The following is a 19,439-nucleotide window of genomic DNA, read 5'->3' on the forward strand; positions in this document are numbered from 1 at the left end:
CAGAAATTCCAGCGAGTCTTTGTCTTCACGTCTTAGCTATCGGCGCTTGCACTAAATATTGTTTGCCTTAACAGCTCACTGAAGTTGGCCTTCTTGTAACTACATCCAAAGTCAAGGGAAACTGTTAATTGTCTATAGGCTTCTTTTCAAGGGCCGTTTACTTTACTTTTGATGCCTTTCGAATGGTTTGCCCACGAAGGTGATTATTCACAGCTGCGTGATCGCAACAGTCAAATTCAGAGAAGGTTTAGGCGCGCCCGGTATTTACACCACCGCCGTGTAGCAGGACATCTAGCAGCTCTTATTCAGCTGTACAGCAAACTTTATGTACTTATTCTTTCTCGCTCTACGTAAATAGAGTTGATGGGCACAAGAAACAGTATTAAAAAGCATTTCTTCGAAATTATGGTGTGTTGAGAACCACTAAAATTGCGATTGGCATGATAGCGCGTTCAAACTAGCAATACACACTCAGGACTACCGCACACAGCTCGTAAAAAAATTGCGAACACGGGGGTCACGTTTATGACGCAAACTAGAAATGCAAACCGGATATGTAAGTGCAAGAAACTCAAAATACAACAATAATAAGACCTTCATAAAGGTGGCTTAAAGTTTTACTGCTTTCTGCTTATTCCTATTTGTAGATTGCGCAGCCGTCTGACACATGCCCTGAGCTTCCGGAGCTCAACGTAACGAGGAATGGATCCAATATCATCCTACACAGGGCAAAGCCCCTACCCTCTAGTCCAGCGAACGACAGCAGCTGCATCTGCTATCCAGTCCTCGACGATGAACAAGATCTTGGTATCACATGTGGAAATGCCACACTTAGCAACGTTACCTGCGTTACTATGCCAGTCGATCAAGACGAAAAGATTGCGATTGAGATCGACGATGAAATTTCTTCTGGCCAGGCGTCCATATGCCATATTTCCAACTGCGGAAAAAAGAACTGCAGCATCTACAATGGTGAGTGAAGCACGTTTGACAAACTGGCGCGAGCGGTATCGTTTTAGTTGTTTACTGTTGTCGTTTTATTAGGCGCCACATATACATTACGTCGAAGTGCCAAGCTGGGCGAGTGGGCAGTTCAACAGCTTTGAAACCGAACAGCGCGAAGTGGTCGAGTGACAAAGACGCAAGCCACAACGGCGCTGACTCACATCCTAAGGTTTCATCATACTTCCAGTCTTATTGCATACACGCAAAGACACGTGGTGCAAGCGCCGATTGTCACTCGTCCGCCTGATGCTGTTTATTTTCTGATGCAGCAATAAACTAATTCGCCTAATACGATGAATGGCTCTGTCCTAAGCTTGGTAGTGCTTACTGCGAGAATACCCCTTACCTAGATGTTCGATATCTAGTTTACAGCAGAAGCTTTACAGTGTAAAAACAAAGCGCGGGCCGTTTAAGCTTAGTAGGCAGGTGGAGCTAAAATTTTTTATCTCTACCAAAACCAACGCTTCGGTGATAAATGCCCATAGAATTCGGGACCAATGACACATAAGCATGAATAAAGAAGCGTGAAATATTTCAAGCACAGTTGTTATTTTTTTTCCTTCATAGACATACCTTTGTGTGTAATATATCAACTACTTGTCTTTTATTTGATGGAATGAATACGTCCATTTTCAGCTAGTGTGCCTTGTTATTGGTCTAACGGGTATCGATGGTTTATAAGCTTGGATTTCTTATTATTAACATTATTGTGCGCATCGTGCTAACAGTTTAAGCGGTTTGCGCCACTGTTACTGTTCAGTTCTAGCACGCACATTGAAGGAAGAGATTGGACACGAGGGACCACAGGACTGATTTTACGATTACATTTAATGAGCCAGCACCGCTCACTCAAAAGGTAAAGAAGAAAAGGCGCCGCATTTATCAGACGCGTCTCAAACCACAACCCAACCCCTGGCGAAGGTCTCTTTGAAAAGATCTCGCCGTTTTATTAATATCAGCTTTGCATCATTTATGCAAACAGCAATGACCAATTTCAGGTGTCGCCATCTATTACGAGCAGTTGCATTTTACAATAGCACGAAGTCTCCGACTCGGCCGAGGTTTACTCACATATCCAACGCAGACGTCAGGTTTCAAGTTTACAGTGTCTAATTTCTTTGTGTCACTTAAAAAAAATAGATCTGAGCCCGCAACTGTGTATTTGTCTAATGAGTTTCAGCGCGCCCACGTTACCACGAAATTCGCTCTAGTGGCAGTAAGGGAGCACTGAGGTCACCAACGTCTTACTTTCATCAGAATTTATTTCACTAAGCTGATGCATTTTCTTTGCAGCCAGCAATGATATCACATCTGTCCGCGACCTGAACATCACTTTTGTGAATTCGTCCATGGCGTTCGTATCCTGGAGCGTTCATCAACATTACGGTCCAGGAGTAAGCCAATTTCACGTAACATGGTGCGCAGAAGCAACCAATTGTTCATCAGATACGACTTGCCTAGAGAATGGACACCTAACTTCAGATCAGAACGTCACGGATTCGAGTGCAGTCATCGAAGAGCTGAGCCCAGCTACAAGCCTGAGGCTGCGAGTGACGCCTCTTGGTGTTCAAGGGAACTCGTCTTTTGGATGTATTGAAATACCCCCTGAAGGTATGATTTTGCGAAGCTTTCTTACTTGTAGAAAAGAGTTATTTCATAATGTTCTTGCTCTTGCTCACCGGGTATCTCACCACCCTGTCGTAGTTTAAAAGGAATGCGAACCGTTAATATCGTAAGACCTCCATTTATCTTAACTTGAGAATATTTTGCAGCTTTTCACCAAGATGTTCTCGAGCTTCTTCAATAACAGTGGCCATGTCGCAGCCGTTTCATTTAAGGTTTTATTTCATTTAGACAATGAAAGCAAAGGTTCCTTACTTAGGTGGCAACGAATTCTTGAATGGGAAATCGTTTCACACCCATTAGTTACAAAAGGCATTTTTAATATGGGAGAAAACACTAACGCGAGCGTTCGTTGAAACGCATATCCTTACTGATACCTACTTAAAGCTGTTGCAGTATACAGGAAATTGCACTTTAAAGAACCTACCCAATTAGGCTTCTAATAAACGATGTTTTGTTGCCGCATGATAATGTGGGCGCTTATAAATGATAGCTTCTTTAGTTAGACGTTACCATGGCCTCAAAACAATTTGTCCTGTGGGAACCCTGCACTATTTACTATGAGCGTTGTACAAGCAGAGTTCGAAAACGCGTTCGATGGGTAGAAAAGCTAGTCCAGAATAGCGAAAGCTTACTTAGAGGGGTGAAAAGAAACTTAGATGCGCGTACTTGGATGATAGGAGCAGGACAAGAATAACTTCAGATTTCAAGGAGAAGTATTCCTGCGCTAATGGTTTACAAATAACTTCATGATAGTCAATTGTAAAATACTGAAAGTTGGGCGAGTTGGTAGCTATTTATTAGGATAATGCAGCGGCAACACAATAGACAAGAATACAAGGCAGATAAAACCCACAAGCGTTGCTTTGTGTTACCTCGTGTGCTCGTTTCTTTTGTGCAGCGATAATGGTTTATTTGAGAAATGACAGCACAGCATGCCATTTCTTGTAATAAATATAGAGGAATTTTCTCCTGAGAACCGTGTTCATGCTCAGAAGGTCCTAAACATATTAAAAGATTCATTTTCTTGCGCACAATATTTTCCTCCTAGTATCATTGCTTGTTCACATTTACTACTATTATACCTAAAGAGGAAAAGAACCACGACTTCAGACAGGACGTGACGGCTGCGTCACATCCCGTCTGAAATGGCGGTTCTTTTCCACTTTAAACATGTCGCACCAACTGCCCCAAAGTTCTCCCGCTTGGTCTACTTCTATAGTTATATAATGCTGCCTCTCACGGAGACCAAAATGCCGTACACAAGACGCCATAGCTACCTACCTTTTACCCAGATAATAAAAAAGAGTAACTCCTAAACTCCTAGAATCACACTATACGTTCACGGCGCGCGCGCTCCCATCGTGTGCGCCTAAAGACCACCACTGGTTCGGGCACCACGAGCCGCCTTTTGTACAAAGCACCGCGTCCACGTTTGCTCCAGCCTACTCCGCGGGCCGACGTGTCGATAGGCGCCCGACGCCGGTCGGTCCGAGCTAAGGGAAGGCGAGACCGCGCACGCAGCAAGGGAGGCCCTAGGCGAAGGTCTCCGGAAAGAACAAAGATTATTTATTAACCTGTTGTTAGCTACAACACCATGTCACGAACACGACCTAATAAGTCTTATTTGCGTAAAATCTCGCGAAACGGTCGCCGGTGGACGCGAACGGCTCACCTAGACAGAGACAATAGGGAACACAGAATCGAGTCTCTAGAACGACGGTCTATCCTTCGGCGAGCGCCTGCCATCGCGCACCCCCCAGCAGTAATGAATAGAAAGAGAAAGGAACAGGGGCGGCACGATCCGAAGGCCTAACATCGAGACGACGGAAGAGTGCATGCGCCCACAGGGGCCGGAACCCCGTCGAGCCGAAGTAAGCACTAGCCGGCGCGGCGGGCCCTTTGTCCGCCGCCGGCAGCGACGAACGTATACGCAACTCCAGACACCTATAGGCGTCGTCTCACCAGGCACCGTCTGGCACGCGTTCCAATGAAGGCCAAAAATGTCTGCCCTGCAATAAACAACGGAAGTTGCACAAGTCTATAAGTAGAAAATGGCAGAGTTGTTGGCAGGTACCATTCACAAATCCAAGTTGCCGCAAAAGTGCTTCGTACTCGCACCAACGAGTATAAGGAGGGCTGCATGTCTTGAACTCTGACCTCTCAGGAAACAGTCTATCTTATGAGTTGCTGTGTGAGTAAAAGCGCATGTGCATAAACTAATTTTAAAAGTATCAATTTGTCTGCAGAATAACAATGCTTAACTAATACACTGAATTATATTCGCACCTCTTTCAGAACCTGAAAGCATCGAAAACATAACAGCTTCTCTACACGGGCTGGATGGCCTACAAGTACAGTGGGCACGGCAGGCATCCTTAAACAACTCGTACGATCACTACGAGGTTCGCTACTGCGTGAATAAAGATGCAATTTGTCCGGAAGACAAGGAGCGTTACCTCAACGAATGCAGCAGTGTCGTATCGGAAATCGAATTGAATCGAAGCAGCTACGACATACCTAGTTTGAAGCCGAAGAGTGTGGTGGTTGTTGGAGTGGCTTCAAAAAGACGCTATCCAAACGGAATGGTGACAAACTCGGAAGAGACAGTTCACTGCTTCGAGTCGCCTGGTAAGTAATTTATACTAAAACACGTGGTTCATATAAAACGCCGAAAGGATCAAAGCCAGAGATAGTGCACTCACTGAAGCAAAAAGTTAGCTGCATTTGTAAAATGTTTTCTTCCTCAAGAACTAAGGATTTGCTTGAATATTAGCGTGTGTCGGCTTCCTCAATATAAGCCTGAATAATCCAATAATAGTTGGAGTGGTGTCCTCTTCAGCAAAGCTCAGTGCCGGTTGATGAAGCCACCGCCTTTTTATGGACTTTAAGAAGCGCGCAAAACTTACATACGGCAGAATGTCACCTAAAGGATATGCCCCTTTTCCGCAGCTCCTGGAATTATCACACATTTCAATGCCAGAGACATCACGAGCAGAAATGCTACTGTGCTGTGGACGTTCGAGCAAGATGGTTACCAGGAACTGCGTCCGGCTTCATTCAACGTGACGTGGTGTGTCGCGACTAAGCACCAGTGCCCTTCGAATGCCTCAGCGAGCCTCATGTGCACAGAGGACAGTCAAACAACAGTGCGGACGATAACAGCCACGCTCAACACGAGTAGTTTGCCTCCGTGGAGTGCGATATTATTGAGAGTGGAAGCTTTGTACGCAAATGGAAGTGAGGAGGTCTCTCTTGGGGAACCGGCTAGCTATTGCTTCCAGACACTAGCAGAAGGTGAGTCCGCCAGATAATAGATTTTGCTACCGGTTCACATTTTGCTTTGGGCTCGATGATGTGCAAATGCCTTGTCTTTACTCCCATGCTTTTGTTATACAAGACGAGTGCACATCGTAAATCTGTGTATAAATTGACATTGTAGTTGCAAGCTAACGCTAAGTTGAACAAAAGGAAATGGTAGGTCGATTTCAAGTGATTTTTATTATTTCAAATCTGCACAGAGAAGTTACTGAATCCAAAGCTCGCATTAGGCCGTAGAACAACATTCCAACACAAGAAAACACTCTAGCATAGAAGCGTTTCAAAGTGGGTTGTCCATGGTAATTTAATATTTAACGCATAGACTATAGATCTCCTCATCCTAAATTAAGCCAGGTTGGATATAGTTTGTCAAGTTTTGTTATAGTAATGTTAATAAGATCGCATGTAGAATAATGAGCAAGTTCAAGCGGTAATACATGAGCATGGGAGAGGCAATTCTGTGAGAGAAGGAGCTTCCTTGATTTAGTACTTGTCATTGTGAAAAATCTCTCGCCTCCCCCCCCCCCCATCCCTCCACGTTTGGTTAAACGCGACAGGACGTTCAACGTTGAAAGGATTGCGTAACAAGAAATTCCAGCAACTACACCACGTAACCTGAAAGTTCCATTCCGTGACAGTGAATTTTATGAACTTATACTAAAGACATGCGGCGATAGTCAAATAGTTGCTGTGAGTGTTTCCTAATGTCGCGCGATGAGGCCGGTGCCTCAGTCAACCTAATTAAGGGTGAGGAATTAATAATTTTTGCGAATGTACTTCAACAAACCTTCATGAACATAAAAGCACCGGAAAGAACTTGAGGTAAAAGTTGGAAAAAGGAACTGCATGGACGTGATATTACATCGCAAGAAAGCCCAGTGGGTAAAACAAAGTTAGCTTATGAACTGTAAATGTGAACGCCCGTTTGAAAAAGAAATATCCAGCAAGGAAAACCGGTAAAAACCAAAGAACCTGTTTATTTCTGTCATGTTTAAGCGTCCAACTTACCAGGCCCTGTATATTATCTTGCCAAGCTCCCGGAAAGCCAAGGGACCTGCGCATAACCACTGTTGAAACAACGAGTGCCGTCATCGAGTGGCGGGAACCAGCAGTGAAAAACGGTCCACTGGATGGTTACATCCTCAACGTGTGTGACGTGAATGACTCAGTGGGACACAACTGCACAGAATCTACAAGTCCGCAGGTCATGATAAACGATTCCTTGACGTCTTCGCGCACGTTGAGAGGTCTCGATCCGTGGACTAAGTACACGGTTAGCTTGACGGCATTCAACAGAGATGTGGATGGCTCCGAAATGATCAGCGACGCGTCCACCGAAGTGTTCCGTACGGACGCAGTGGGTGAGTTTATTCTCATGTAGATTTCGCAATGTTAATGGCATGTACCATTTTGTTGTCATTGATAGTCGTCAGTTATGACATCACAGTGCTAATTCCTGAAAAAGTAATTGCTGTGCCACCACCAGTCCACTGTTACTCATGAAACTAATTTAATGTTACTGCATATGGCGGGGGGGGGGGGGGCGTCGTGTAAAAGGAGTACAGTACCTATTGGAACAGTGTGCTGTTGTTTACTTCCAAAGTTTACCAGCAATAACTGCATTTCTGCGAAGCTAACCACAATGTTTTCACTGCTCCAATTACGTTGGAGCTTCCAACATGCTTTCCATAGGATGAGAATCAGAATTTATTCAGCGGTTACAGTAACGCTCCTGGTATTTAGTACACAGGAAGAATTTCTGGTTTAGCGCTAAAAATTTACGTAAACGAAATTATCTTTCACCTATTTTATGTTTTGTGATAGCTGCTTCGAAATAATGATTACGCGCTTCTTTAGTGGCTGGCGTTAGCGCCAGAAATATTTCCGTTTAAGAAACTCAGAGAAAGTCAAGGCCATGGCATCATAGGTGGCTATTAGTCGGTGACAAATATGAGATAGCGCAACGTAGACGTGTTAAAAAACAATTGAAGGCCAGCATTCTTTTTTTTCTTCAGCTTGCACTCTTATACAAAGGTACACCCTTTGGGTTGTATGTCTGCCACACAACAATAATCGTCATCTGCCTTGCTTGCGTTTGCTTTCTTCAAAACGCCGCGCCCGCTACTTTCCTGACGGGAATGCTATGTCATGCTGATAACGCACATGCCGTTCGTTACGGGGAACTACCGGACTCACCGCGTTAAAGAAGGGAAATGCGGACTGGACAGATGACGATTATCGTTGTGTGGCAAAAGGGTGTCATTTTACTTAAGAGTGTGGCGTAGGAAATTGACGCTCTATAAGCTATCTCTTATCATGGAAGGAAACGACGCCTGCTTATCAGTTAGGGCGTTCCATCTCCTGTGATACTAAAGTAGCAAGAAGTCAGGGAAATAGCAAACAATCCCTTGAACGAGACATGCTGCAACATTAAAATAAATGTGAAAAAGAAATTGCTTACTTTAGGCTTACTTCAAAAATCTAAACATAAATTCACAATTTTGTCACCTATCTTCGCTTTTTAGAGCATTAAGCATGTTGTTAGCATGACAAGCAGAATCAGCACGTCGTTTTTATCTGAACACTCACCGTGAATGCAGCACGGACAGCGTAAGTCATCGACCTAGTTCCGACTGGGATAGAACAGATGATAGCAGCTCCGTAATATCGAGAATGCCCATATTGCAGCAAAGAACGATGCACATGTAACTGTGAGGTAATATATGCAAAAGTACAGCAATCACGTTACCAAAGGCACTAACATATATGCGAGACTCTACGGAATACATTACTCCAGACGAGACGCTAGGTGAGACTGTTGCAGGGACCGTTTGCGTAATGTTTTACTATCTGTATTTTCTCCAGCGTTGCTTTTCATGTCGAAATTAAGTTCTATTGCAGTACTAACTGGGCTAAGCACGTCATCACTCTGGCCTGCCCTTTAGTATAGCAGGCTTCTCATTGCTTTGTAAGAAAGTAGGAAAGAAAAGCTCCAGAAATTCCGTTCAACTTTCAGCACGTTACGGAAAGCATACACGTGGCGGCCCTTTAGAGCGGAGTTCACAGGGCCATTTTAAGAGTGTCCAATTATCCTGAATCATGAAAAAGAAATGGGCATGGGCAGCACATGTAATGAGGAGGGAAGATAACCGATGGTCATTAAGGGTTACGGACTGGATCCCAAGGGAAGGGAAGCGTAGCAGGGGGCGGCAGAAAGTTAGGTGGGCGGATGAGATTAAGAAGTTTGCAGGGACGGCATGGCCACAATTAGTACATCACCGGGGTTGTTGGAGAAGTATGGGAGAGGCCTTTGCCCTGCAGTGGGCGTAACCAGGCTGATGATGATGATGATGAATTATCCTGAAATCCACTGCTTTTGCGTAAAGTACTTGTATCGTGCGCATATTAACATCCACTCATGGGGCATTTTATTTGGTACAGTGGCTCTCTGAGGCTAGACAGTCAGAGTGTTTGGCATTAGACAGTTTTAGTTACACGTACGCTGAGACTTCGTGCACGCAAACGTGAAAGCTCTACCTACCGTACGCGCACTGCACCTGAAACGCTTTTAGCTACACGTACGCGACGCACGCTAAAGTCGACCATGTATCGCCACCTATCGCCAGGTATAAACAGTGCTGTAGCCGTTGACATTCAAGACAAATCAAAGCCAAGCCAGTCGAGTTGGATTGGCGCGCAAAACACGTAAAAGTGTGTTCTTGGGCCGATCGGAGCTTCGCAATGACTAGAAGTGCTATACCGCAAGTTGTCCTCGAAGGGGTTACACTCCCTTACGTCTCGCAACAAATCCAAGTTGTTTTTAGAAAAAACGAAGAAGCGGAGCTTCATGTCTGTGTGTTTGGCTACCATCATGCAATGATGCTCTCGCTTGTGTTCGAGATCTCTCGAGACCGCCGAGCGGAGCTCTCTACGTGCGCAAGGAGTGCACGCAAACTTTTGAGTCTCACGTACGTCCGTGAGACTCCCGCAAACCCTTTGCGTTCTGCGCAGGCGCACTGCTCACACGTAAGAGCTCTACGTACGCAAAGTATTTACGTACGTGAAACTAAAACTGTCTAATACTGCCTTTGTTCTTTCGCATTGCATGAAAACAGTCACCTTCCAATGTATAGGGTTTCAACTGATCATTATAAACATGCGTTACCATGCATTCTCCAAATACATGATCTCACCTGTAAAGATATGATTTACACACAACTGAAAAACTAAGCAAAATCTCATGGGAACCAGTTCATCAAGGCACTTATTAGAACTAATGAACGGTTACAGGGTACCGGCTTTATAGGACTGATTCTGATTCATATCATCATGATTTTCGACGTAGTAGTTCTGCGGAAACCCGCAAGGTGGAGAGAAGTACTTCTCTCCACCTTGCGGGTTTCCGCAGAACTACTACGTCAAACTCTTGCCTTTGCTTCGTGTTGTCGACAAATTCGACTTCGCCCTGCCATCTGCTAGCCGCCTGGTTAGCTCAGATGGTAGAGCGGCTGCCCCGGAAAGGCGGTGGTCCCGGGTTCGAGTCCCGGACCAGGACGAATTTTTCTTCAACTTGAGGCTTTTCTTTCGAGGAACCCGTATGGGTTTCCTTTGTAGCAATTGCTACGAACGGGTGGATGTCTCATTTTCCCTTTATTCATTACTTCTCTCCACCTTGCGGGTTTCCGCAGAACTACTACGTCAAACTCTTGCCTTTGCTTCGTGTTGTCGACAAATTCGACTTCGCCCTGCCATCTGCTAGCCGCCTGGTTAGCTCAGATGGTAGAGCGGCTGCCCCGGAAAGGCGGTGGTCCCGGGTTCGAGTCCCGGACCAGGACGAATTTTTCTTCAACTTGAGGCTTTTCTTTCGAGGAACCCGTATGGGTTTCCTTTGTAGCAATTGCTACGAACGGGTGGATGTCTCATTTTCCCTTTATTCATCATGATTTTCCAGATCAGTGGATGATAATGAGCGGAAATAACCGCAATTTACACACCCTTCAGAAGATCAAATCACTAGCCTACACGTTATACCTCCTATATCACCTACAGGTACTATAGGGGGCATACTATGGGGGGTACAGTACTCTTCCGAGCTGCCACCAGTGGTTTGTTCAGCTTCAAGAATGAATTGGAGTAAGAGCACACACAACCAGATGGATGTGTTCATTGCTTACCACCACAAATTGCTAGCATTCCAGTTTCAGAAAAAATTCGGAGAGTGTAATTAGGAACAAATGGTTTCTCACGCTTTGTATCAGCAGTGCTTTTGTTAGATATACCCATAGAATTAGAAACAGACCGAGAAACAATTTCTTATGCGAAATGCTGAAAGGTTGGCTAGACTTCGCTGAAGTGAAGAGACAAATAAGTTATAAAAGTTATTATTCGTGCCAGCAAAAAAAAAGAGAGAAGAAGCATATAACGTATGCAACAAAACGTGATGCATTAGTTTCGTTAATTCTATTGGGTCATTCATGTTCTGCGCCACACTGTCCATGACATAAGCCACGTAGCTGTTCTCGCGGCCATGCTGGTCCCACCATAAGCCCAAAATAGCACCTTCCTATTGTGTTTGCCAGCGCTTGTCAACAACGACGTCGGCATCGTCCAATCTCGCCCGTAGACAGGCAGTCGCAAAACGCACCCGGCCGAGTTTCAGCACAAGGCTGTATTCCAATCTCCTACTGTGTACACTGTCAAGGAGATGTGCTTAGTGTCTAGTGAAGCAGACTACCATGCGACTTCAATGAGCTATGGCGGCTTTGCAGAGCTTTACCACTAAATCAAAAAGTCATGACAGGTCTTTATTGGCGCTTCTGGCAGCGGTGTGGTTGAACTCAATGATCTATTGTGCCGTCTGTCTTGCGCAAGAAAAGCAAATAGTTGTTAGATACGATATCTGCTGCACTTTGTCACTTTGGTGATTCTAGCTGCTGGGTAAGCCGATGTTTGGGTCTGTGTAAGTCACAGCAATGTCTTCAAGTGACCATCTTTCCAACATCTAGGGACGAGATATCATGCGGAACACGTCTCAATAAATAATAAATGGCACGAAATGCTGATTTTCTTGTGAGAATTTACCGTACATTTGCGTTGGAGTCTAGAAAGAGGTAAAACATACACCCTTCCGTATGTAGTTTAGTATCATGTGGACCTACGGTCCAATTTGAATTGTCGAATCGCCTCTAACGAGGAGACACGTGAATTGGCACAATCTTCATTTTACAGGAGCGAAGTTAGAACCATCGCAAAGTGCACAAAATACGAAATATGTGAGCTGCGTGAGGCTGACTACGGATACAAATCATTTCGTTGTAAATATTCGAATGTATTCGAAACTGCCCTAGTTGACTAGCTAGTTTTCAAGGTAGTTCAGATGATTTATTTTTTTTGCCACATTGGTACGTAAGTACCAAATGTACATCAGCGGCGAAGGATATTCAACCAAAGGCTGCGTTTCAGCAGCTTGACCAGGCCTACTACTCCATAAAACAAAGGTAGCTGAAGTGTGTCTGTGATGTATGTAGAGGTCAGACATGAAGAAACAGTACCGTAGTAAGATGTCAGAGCTGTTGCGTCTAAGCTGTAGCTTGGAGTGTGAGTGGGTAGTTGGAAGTAAAAATTGGGGTCTGTGTGACTGTTAAACCAACAGCCTTTTTTTATATTCTGGGGCTTACGTGCCAAAGCATAATTTGATTGTGAGGCATGCGTAGTGAAATGCTCCAGATTAGTTTGGGCCATTTATTGTGCCCATTGTACCGACTGATCCCGACCACTGCGGCCGCCAACGAACGCTCGACTTCATGCTCCGAAGCCCAACACCATAGCTGTCGTGGCAGGTCAGAATCTGCAGTGGAAAGGGAACATGGATAGACTGAGAAGAGGGGCACATGCCGATAGGATTATCACTGAATTGGAATGAACCTGCTACCGCAGTGGGGAGGGGGTAGTATAGTTATATGCAAGGTGTTGTAACCTAGGTGGAACTGCTATCATACACCTAGCGTTCACCTTACATCACGACATCCGGCTATTTCATGCGCATATCTTGTGCACAAAACAAATATGTCGCATTTCTAACCGAAAGGCGAAGTCAGAATAGCAGTTTTATTGGCCGTATAAACTTCTTAACATAGAAATACTAATTTAGTAAGCATGGTGTCACGCGTAAAAGAAGACATGAACACATCTCACTCGATGACCGCGGAAACTTGCCGCTAACACGCCGCAGTGAAGAAACGTGGCAGCAGCAGTGAGCGAATTCAACTTCGTGCTACCGCTCGTATCAACGCAAACTAAGCCGCAATAACACAGCGAGCGGCGGACGTTGTCCCCGTCACAGATGGCTTTCAAGGTACATCGGCCCGGGCGTGCGCCCGTGCGGGATCGCCCGAACCACCCAGGGTAGAACGTACCCCCCGTCTACCTTTCCCCGGAGTCCTGAGCGCGACGGAAGACGGCGCGCTTCCTCTCTTGCGTGCGCGAAATTGACGAGCGATCGACGGCTCACCCTCCAAAGCTTTTACCCGCGCATACAGCATACGGTGCTAGGCGACGAATTTATACCCCTTAGAATTTATACAGAGCCTTGCGGCGACGCCAACGGTGACGGCGACGCCAGCGGCAGAAATGCGCCTGCAGTCTCTATAAATTTCTTTCGCAATAAAACTACGGTATATACGAAGCGCTGTTACAGCTGTGCTTTTTACCTCATCTATAGAACGTTGTCGGACACAGGAAACGCTGGAACACGCATGATTACCCATGGCCATGTAGCATATATGCTCTCAAAAAGGACGTTGACCAACTTTCTAGCCATTGTTGGCAGGCGACCACTGCCGGAAGATGCCATTACCGGCCCATGGCCTGATACTTTGGCTACGATATGGCGGACGAGACTCCTTTGGTAGTTCCTGAATTACACGAAACGCGACGAGTGTCTTTAGAGGGCGGCCGCTAATGTACATATGCACTCACTGCCTTTATTCTCGTCATCATCATTCATCTGAATGCTTTCAATGCACTTTCCTTTACTTCAGCGCTTAGTAACGGACTAGAGTGCAGGACCTCAAATTGACCTCTCTGCTTTTCCTGTCAATCAAATGTATCTCTCTCTCTGCATGCAGGAGTAGACTCACTCTTCTCAGAAATATAAATTGTTCCGAAACATTTGAACAAAGCGGCAAAGGTCATTTTTATTATTGTAGAAGAAGTCATATTGTCAATTGTTCCTAATGAAACCTACCCTCAGGCATTCAATATAACATCTGCAAACAAGTTGCAATCAGCCATTTGTGCACAATATTTTCAGCTTTCCCCATTAAATTAGTTGTACGTGATGAAGGTCACAGTAAAAGGCAGATGTATCTGGCTCACTTCCCTTTACTAAATAACAAGTTAGCCGGTACCTAACAGCGTTGTATGCTGGGAATGCGTCAAGGAAGTTGTCTTGGTCTCCATTAGTTTTCATTAAATCCGCTGAAGGTAAACTAACTAAACCTGCTTATATGTTCAGAAAAAATAATTGCACATATAACTGAGCAATTCTCGAAAGTTTATTACAGGTTTACATTAGAGCACCCCAGCGCTAAAGGGCAAGAAAATGTAAAGCGAAATATCGATTTAACTTTCTGTCAGAATCCTTGTTGTAGCCAAGCAGGGGTGAAAATTAGTCGCAGAAAAGCAGCCTTAAAATACGCCTGAAGCATGGAGAACTATCGAAATTTCTTGTTAGGATCGGAACTAATAGTGACCATAATATGACCTACACTCTTAGGTACATTTGCTCATTTTCCTCCTCTGCATTTCATCCCAAAATTTAATGCCCAGTGAGCAGTATTGGGCTAATGCAAGTATGTTTACAGCAGGGAGCATGCATTCACAGGTTTCCCATGCATAGGAACAGTAAGGAAGCCACATGACAAACAGTCACAGTTGTCTCGGAGATAGCTCGAAGGTTTTGCGCTGCTTGATCTCTAGCAAAACACATGCAGGTAGGGCACGTGAACATCGGCTTTCACGTACGCGGTCCGTAGCGTGACCAACCTTGGCTATCGAAAAAGATAGAGGTAAAGTATTGAGGCAACTTTAGCGCAGCCCGGCGCCGACAGTTCCTCTGCACCCAGTGATACGATAAGGGGCGTACCAGTGCGAGATCTCGTACGTACTATGATTAGCCTCGACCGTTGGGTTGCCGACATATGCAGAGATAATGCAAAGTGGTGCTGGAGAAAAGTGGCCGATAAAGGCTGTGCGTCGGAGATGTTTTTCCTCGTATTGCTACACGCATCTAATTCGCTGACCGCTAAAAATGCGAAAGAAGGCAGATTCCGTCGAGATAAGCGCGTATTGACAACATTAGACGACAATGATGTCATTGTCGCAAGCGAGATATGTACGGGGGACCGGAAATTTCCAATGATATCAACACAGGACCTACAAATTGATTGGCCATATTTTTCATTTGCCACAAAAGAACTCTACAGAGGTCAATGGCAGAATCTATTTCCAGAATCCACCCATTAGTGGAAATGCGTAACAAATTAAAGGCAAAATATCGTACTTCATTGTACACAACTGTATGGCTAACTGCGATTTTTGAGCCTTTCAATGCGATTGTGAGAGCCAGCAGAGCTGGGTTGCTATAACGTAAAACTACTTCTTTTCTGTTTTTGTAATAAGCTCTCCACGATTGTTCAAACATTTTACGGGCCCTACTTGGCCTGTCTGTTACGTAACAACAAAAAAACTGCGAAAACTCCCCATTTGGTAGGCCTTGTGCGCAATGATTATGTGTGATTCGATTGAACAAAAGAAATATCTTTCCATTTCTATGCCCTTTCGTCATTAGCCGACCTTTATTGGTCAGCTATTTCTCAGGCTGCTCCATATTCGCCTGCCCGTCACACGACGCGCCAAAACGACAAAAGCTCACCATGTCGAAGTTACGTGAAGGTATTAATGATGCATTCCTATGCCGAAAGAAAGGGAACTTTTCTTCGTAATAGCCGCAGAATACCTCGTTCCGAAAGGAATAGATGATGGCTGCCTGTCGATCTCGAAAGTTTGCCTGGCTGTATAACGTTATCGAGCCCTTTCGGCCACGTATACGACATCGCTCTGCCAATTCATCTCCGATAAGGATCTGTTTTAGCGGCATTTTTAACGTTACGCTGCATGCCGCTCCGATTTTTTAAAATCCAACATAAGCTAAGTAAGGAAAAGCAGGCACATCGCAGACTCCGGCACCACCCTTTTCATCCGGTTATTTGCTTTTTACCACAGTGGCTCGGCCCTACTGAAATTCTCTTCTCTTCTGCGGGCGCCTCACCTCTTGTCAGCCAATTATATAGAAAAATCAGTTAAGGTATCGAACGCTATCCGCTTTGTATGCAAACAGAATTAACCTCCTATAAACGAAGAAAGCGTTTTATTAGACTGTTGAAACACCACGGCAGGTCAATGCTTGATGCTTGCGTTCGCAAATGCGTAAATTTACGCCATGCAATCGAATTAAAAACAGATTGGACTAATTTTACGCTATAGGGCCCCAGGTGTCCTTTCACAAGTCGACATGACTGAAAAGCTTCATGGTACAAACGAAGCACTCTGTCACCCGAAGAGCGTGGAAATAAGTAAATAAAGTTGTTATATTCGGTTTGGAACCAAGTTCGTGCCACTTTTTTACATATTAGTGAGGGAACAATAGGGGAGTTGTTGGTAGAGTAACCTCACACCCAACCATTCTGAACCGCTTAACAAACCGGTGTCGTATTTTGAAGAAGTTTCGCAATGCACTTGCCTACAGTTCCCTGCGTGTCTCATTGCAGAAATGTTGCAGGTGGGCTTCGGTCATCAGACGCGAAAGCACGGCAAACAGAGGAAATATGACACATTCAACTAGCCACTTCTAACTGATTTGTTGGTCACAGCGCTCCATTCGCTTGAATGCGGTACATCGTAGGCTTTCTTCCGGAAAGCAGTTTCAAATGGTGTTTTGTGTCAGTCACATTGTGGGGGCGTCAGTGTCCTTTCGCGTTCAACGCCCATTGATTACGCAAAGCCAACTTGCCCAAGTTGCCGTCTTCACTTGTATATCGGATGGTGCAGACATACGCAACGCCCAGTGCCCAAATAAGGGCGTCCCTCTCAAACAACGCCGTCCAGCTGTGGTTCGGTGAACTCGCCTGTGGCGAGCAGAGACCGCAGCTGCACACAGCATGTGTTAAGGGCGACAGCTGGTTCAAACGCAGCTTTCGGCTCCTGGGCCCTAATACGTTACTGTTTTTTTCATGTTACATTGCATTTCCTATTCGTCATCGGTGGCTTCGAAACCACGGTGCCGCTGCTTATCCATCACTTACCCAAATGGACACCAAGCTTTCTTGAGAGGTGAACTGTGCTATAGTGCAGGAATCTGCACCATGCGAATTCCGCAAAACCCTCAGGTCATTGCAAAACTTTCTAAAAGTGTGTCTGTGCCGCTTACATGCGGACCTGTTTTCACATGGCAACCCAGAACGCCTATTAGGTAAGGGTGTTATCGGGTATACGGCTATCGCCCAGATCGGCCACGCAGTGGAGCAGAGAATTGGAAACGTATATGATCACGAAGAAAGAACATGTGCATAATACTCCGCTGGTTCCTGGCGCGATATGTAAGTGCGTGCAAGTGTGCGCAAATTGCTCCTAATCACACAGTAGTAGGGTGCAATCACCGAGCGCGACACCATAACGTGGGCACCGTGCTGACAGGATCATTCTATTTTGGCGACTTAACTCGATCCTCCTTTGTCTTGGCATTGAAATGTTCGGTTTTAAATTCACGGACGGTATTAGCGAGTTTTCACCAGTGGGAGTGCGGAATACTAGAACAAAAGAGAACGAAACACGACTCATGCATGTTACGCATAGTAGGCCGAGTACTTCAACGGTTCATTGTTCTGCGGGGTAGTGCAGGGCTATTGCATGCAGAGCTAGGTTGCTAGAAAAGGCCAGAGCTAGGTTGTTAACTTATTACATATTCTCATAATCACTTAGCCAACTGTCGCAAATACGAATGCTAAACAAAACGTTCACTAAGGCATAGATGAATTCTTATGTATAGATAGATATATAAGACCGGTATGGATTGATCGGGTGTAACTCTTGCGCCTTCAATTTTACCAGTTAATAATGATAAACTGGTTATACATGATGATTCAGCTGCCAGCCTCCTGAGACCGCATTACCAAAAAGGTCTGACGCTACAATTTTTTGTAAGACACAATTCCAGGCAATCCTAATGCTGGGCAGAAAATCCGCTAAACGCGGGCAGCCGATTGCAAAGTGCTTTCTGAAGAGCACGAAAAGCTATGTGAAGGGCCCCCAGAAGTTCCTCCAGCCGATGCAGCTTTACTGAAGTGCACAATATAGCACGCCTGTATGTGAATACCACGTTACACGCCAACACTAGTCATTGCGAAACTATTTATTGAATCGATTTGAACTCTCAGCATAATTACATCTATCCGTAATGCAAGGAATAGTGATTTAGGCACATGTCAGCCTAAAGGATAGTCACTATCGATACAGCCCGTAAGAACACCTGTAAGAGTGCTTAAGCACGATTACAATGTTAAAAATCCGAATTAAGGTGCCGATACGATAATAACATGGCACTTCGCTGATGCTGTTTCTTTTCTGGTATGTTATTTCTCTCAACAGATGGAGACTTAATTCTCGTATCAAGCTTGCTGTAATAACTGCGCATTAGAGGCTATCTCGGAACACAGAGCTGGTGGAAAGAGCTGGTTATTCGAAGTATCGTTTCCAATGGAAATTTGTAGGTGCCGTTCCCAAAATGACTCCTGCCAATTGGCTCTTTCCTACTGGCAATCACAAAGCAAAAACTTTGTGCTGTGCTCGATCAAATGAAATAAGTGACACGTGGGTATATTTTAATTCTGCTATCTTTTGCAGCTCCCGGTAGCGTAACCAGGCTATCCGTCGTAGGCGTCACAAATCGCAGTATATCGCTGAGCTGGAGCAAGCCGGATTTTAGAGGTGGCAATGTAGACCACTACGAGGTTACACACTGCACCGTGGACAACTGTGATGCTACTGCCGAAGTATCCAGCGGGCTCGATACAGAGTCGAGTGGCTGCCACACTACGCGAGAGGCGGCGGAGGCAACGCAGCTTACAAACTTACAGCCCTGGAAGTTTGTCGCTATTCGTGTGGCCGCCGTGAACATCATGAAGAACGGTAGTCGGCTCCTCGGAGAGGCGGCGACCATTTGTCAGAGGACAAAAAGAGGAGGTGGGTTTCTTATACTAAGAGTGTACATGTTTGCAATGAGAGAGAGATGTGGTGACCGATATGCGAGACGAGAAGAGCTGACGAATTATTTTACAAGGAAAAACATATTTGGACGCCGATAATGTAAACTATATCTGGGACGAAGCACTGGGTAATAACTGAAATTTGGACTAGCACATAGCATTCTTTAG

The 19,439-nt window shown here is 45.1% G+C and overlaps 1 protein-coding gene across 5 annotated transcripts in view; it reads left to right on the forward strand.

The window, feature by feature from the left end:
• LOC142564658 (receptor-type tyrosine-protein phosphatase H-like) overlaps window positions 1-19,439 on the forward strand; it is a 125,211-nt gene that overhangs the window by 12,125 nt on the left and 93,647 nt on the right. For all 5 annotated transcript variants that reach the window (XM_075675752.1, XM_075675753.1, XM_075675750.1 and 2 more), the window contains exons 2-7: window positions 648-972; window positions 2,299-2,616; window positions 4,927-5,259; window positions 5,581-5,925; window positions 6,984-7,310; window positions 18,910-19,248. In XM_075675752.1, coding sequence (XP_075531867.1) covers window positions 648-972; window positions 2,299-2,616; window positions 4,927-5,259; window positions 5,581-5,925; window positions 6,984-7,310; window positions 18,910-19,248 — 1,987 coding nt within the window. The remainder of the gene's footprint in view (window positions 1-647; window positions 973-2,298; window positions 2,617-4,926; window positions 5,260-5,580; window positions 5,926-6,983; window positions 7,311-18,909; window positions 19,249-19,439) is intronic.

This window comes from Dermacentor variabilis, chromosome 11, assembly GCF_050947875.1.
Source record: "Dermacentor variabilis isolate Ectoservices chromosome 11, ASM5094787v1, whole genome shotgun sequence".
NCBI lineage: Eukaryota > Metazoa > Arthropoda > Arachnida > Ixodida > Ixodidae > Dermacentor > Dermacentor variabilis.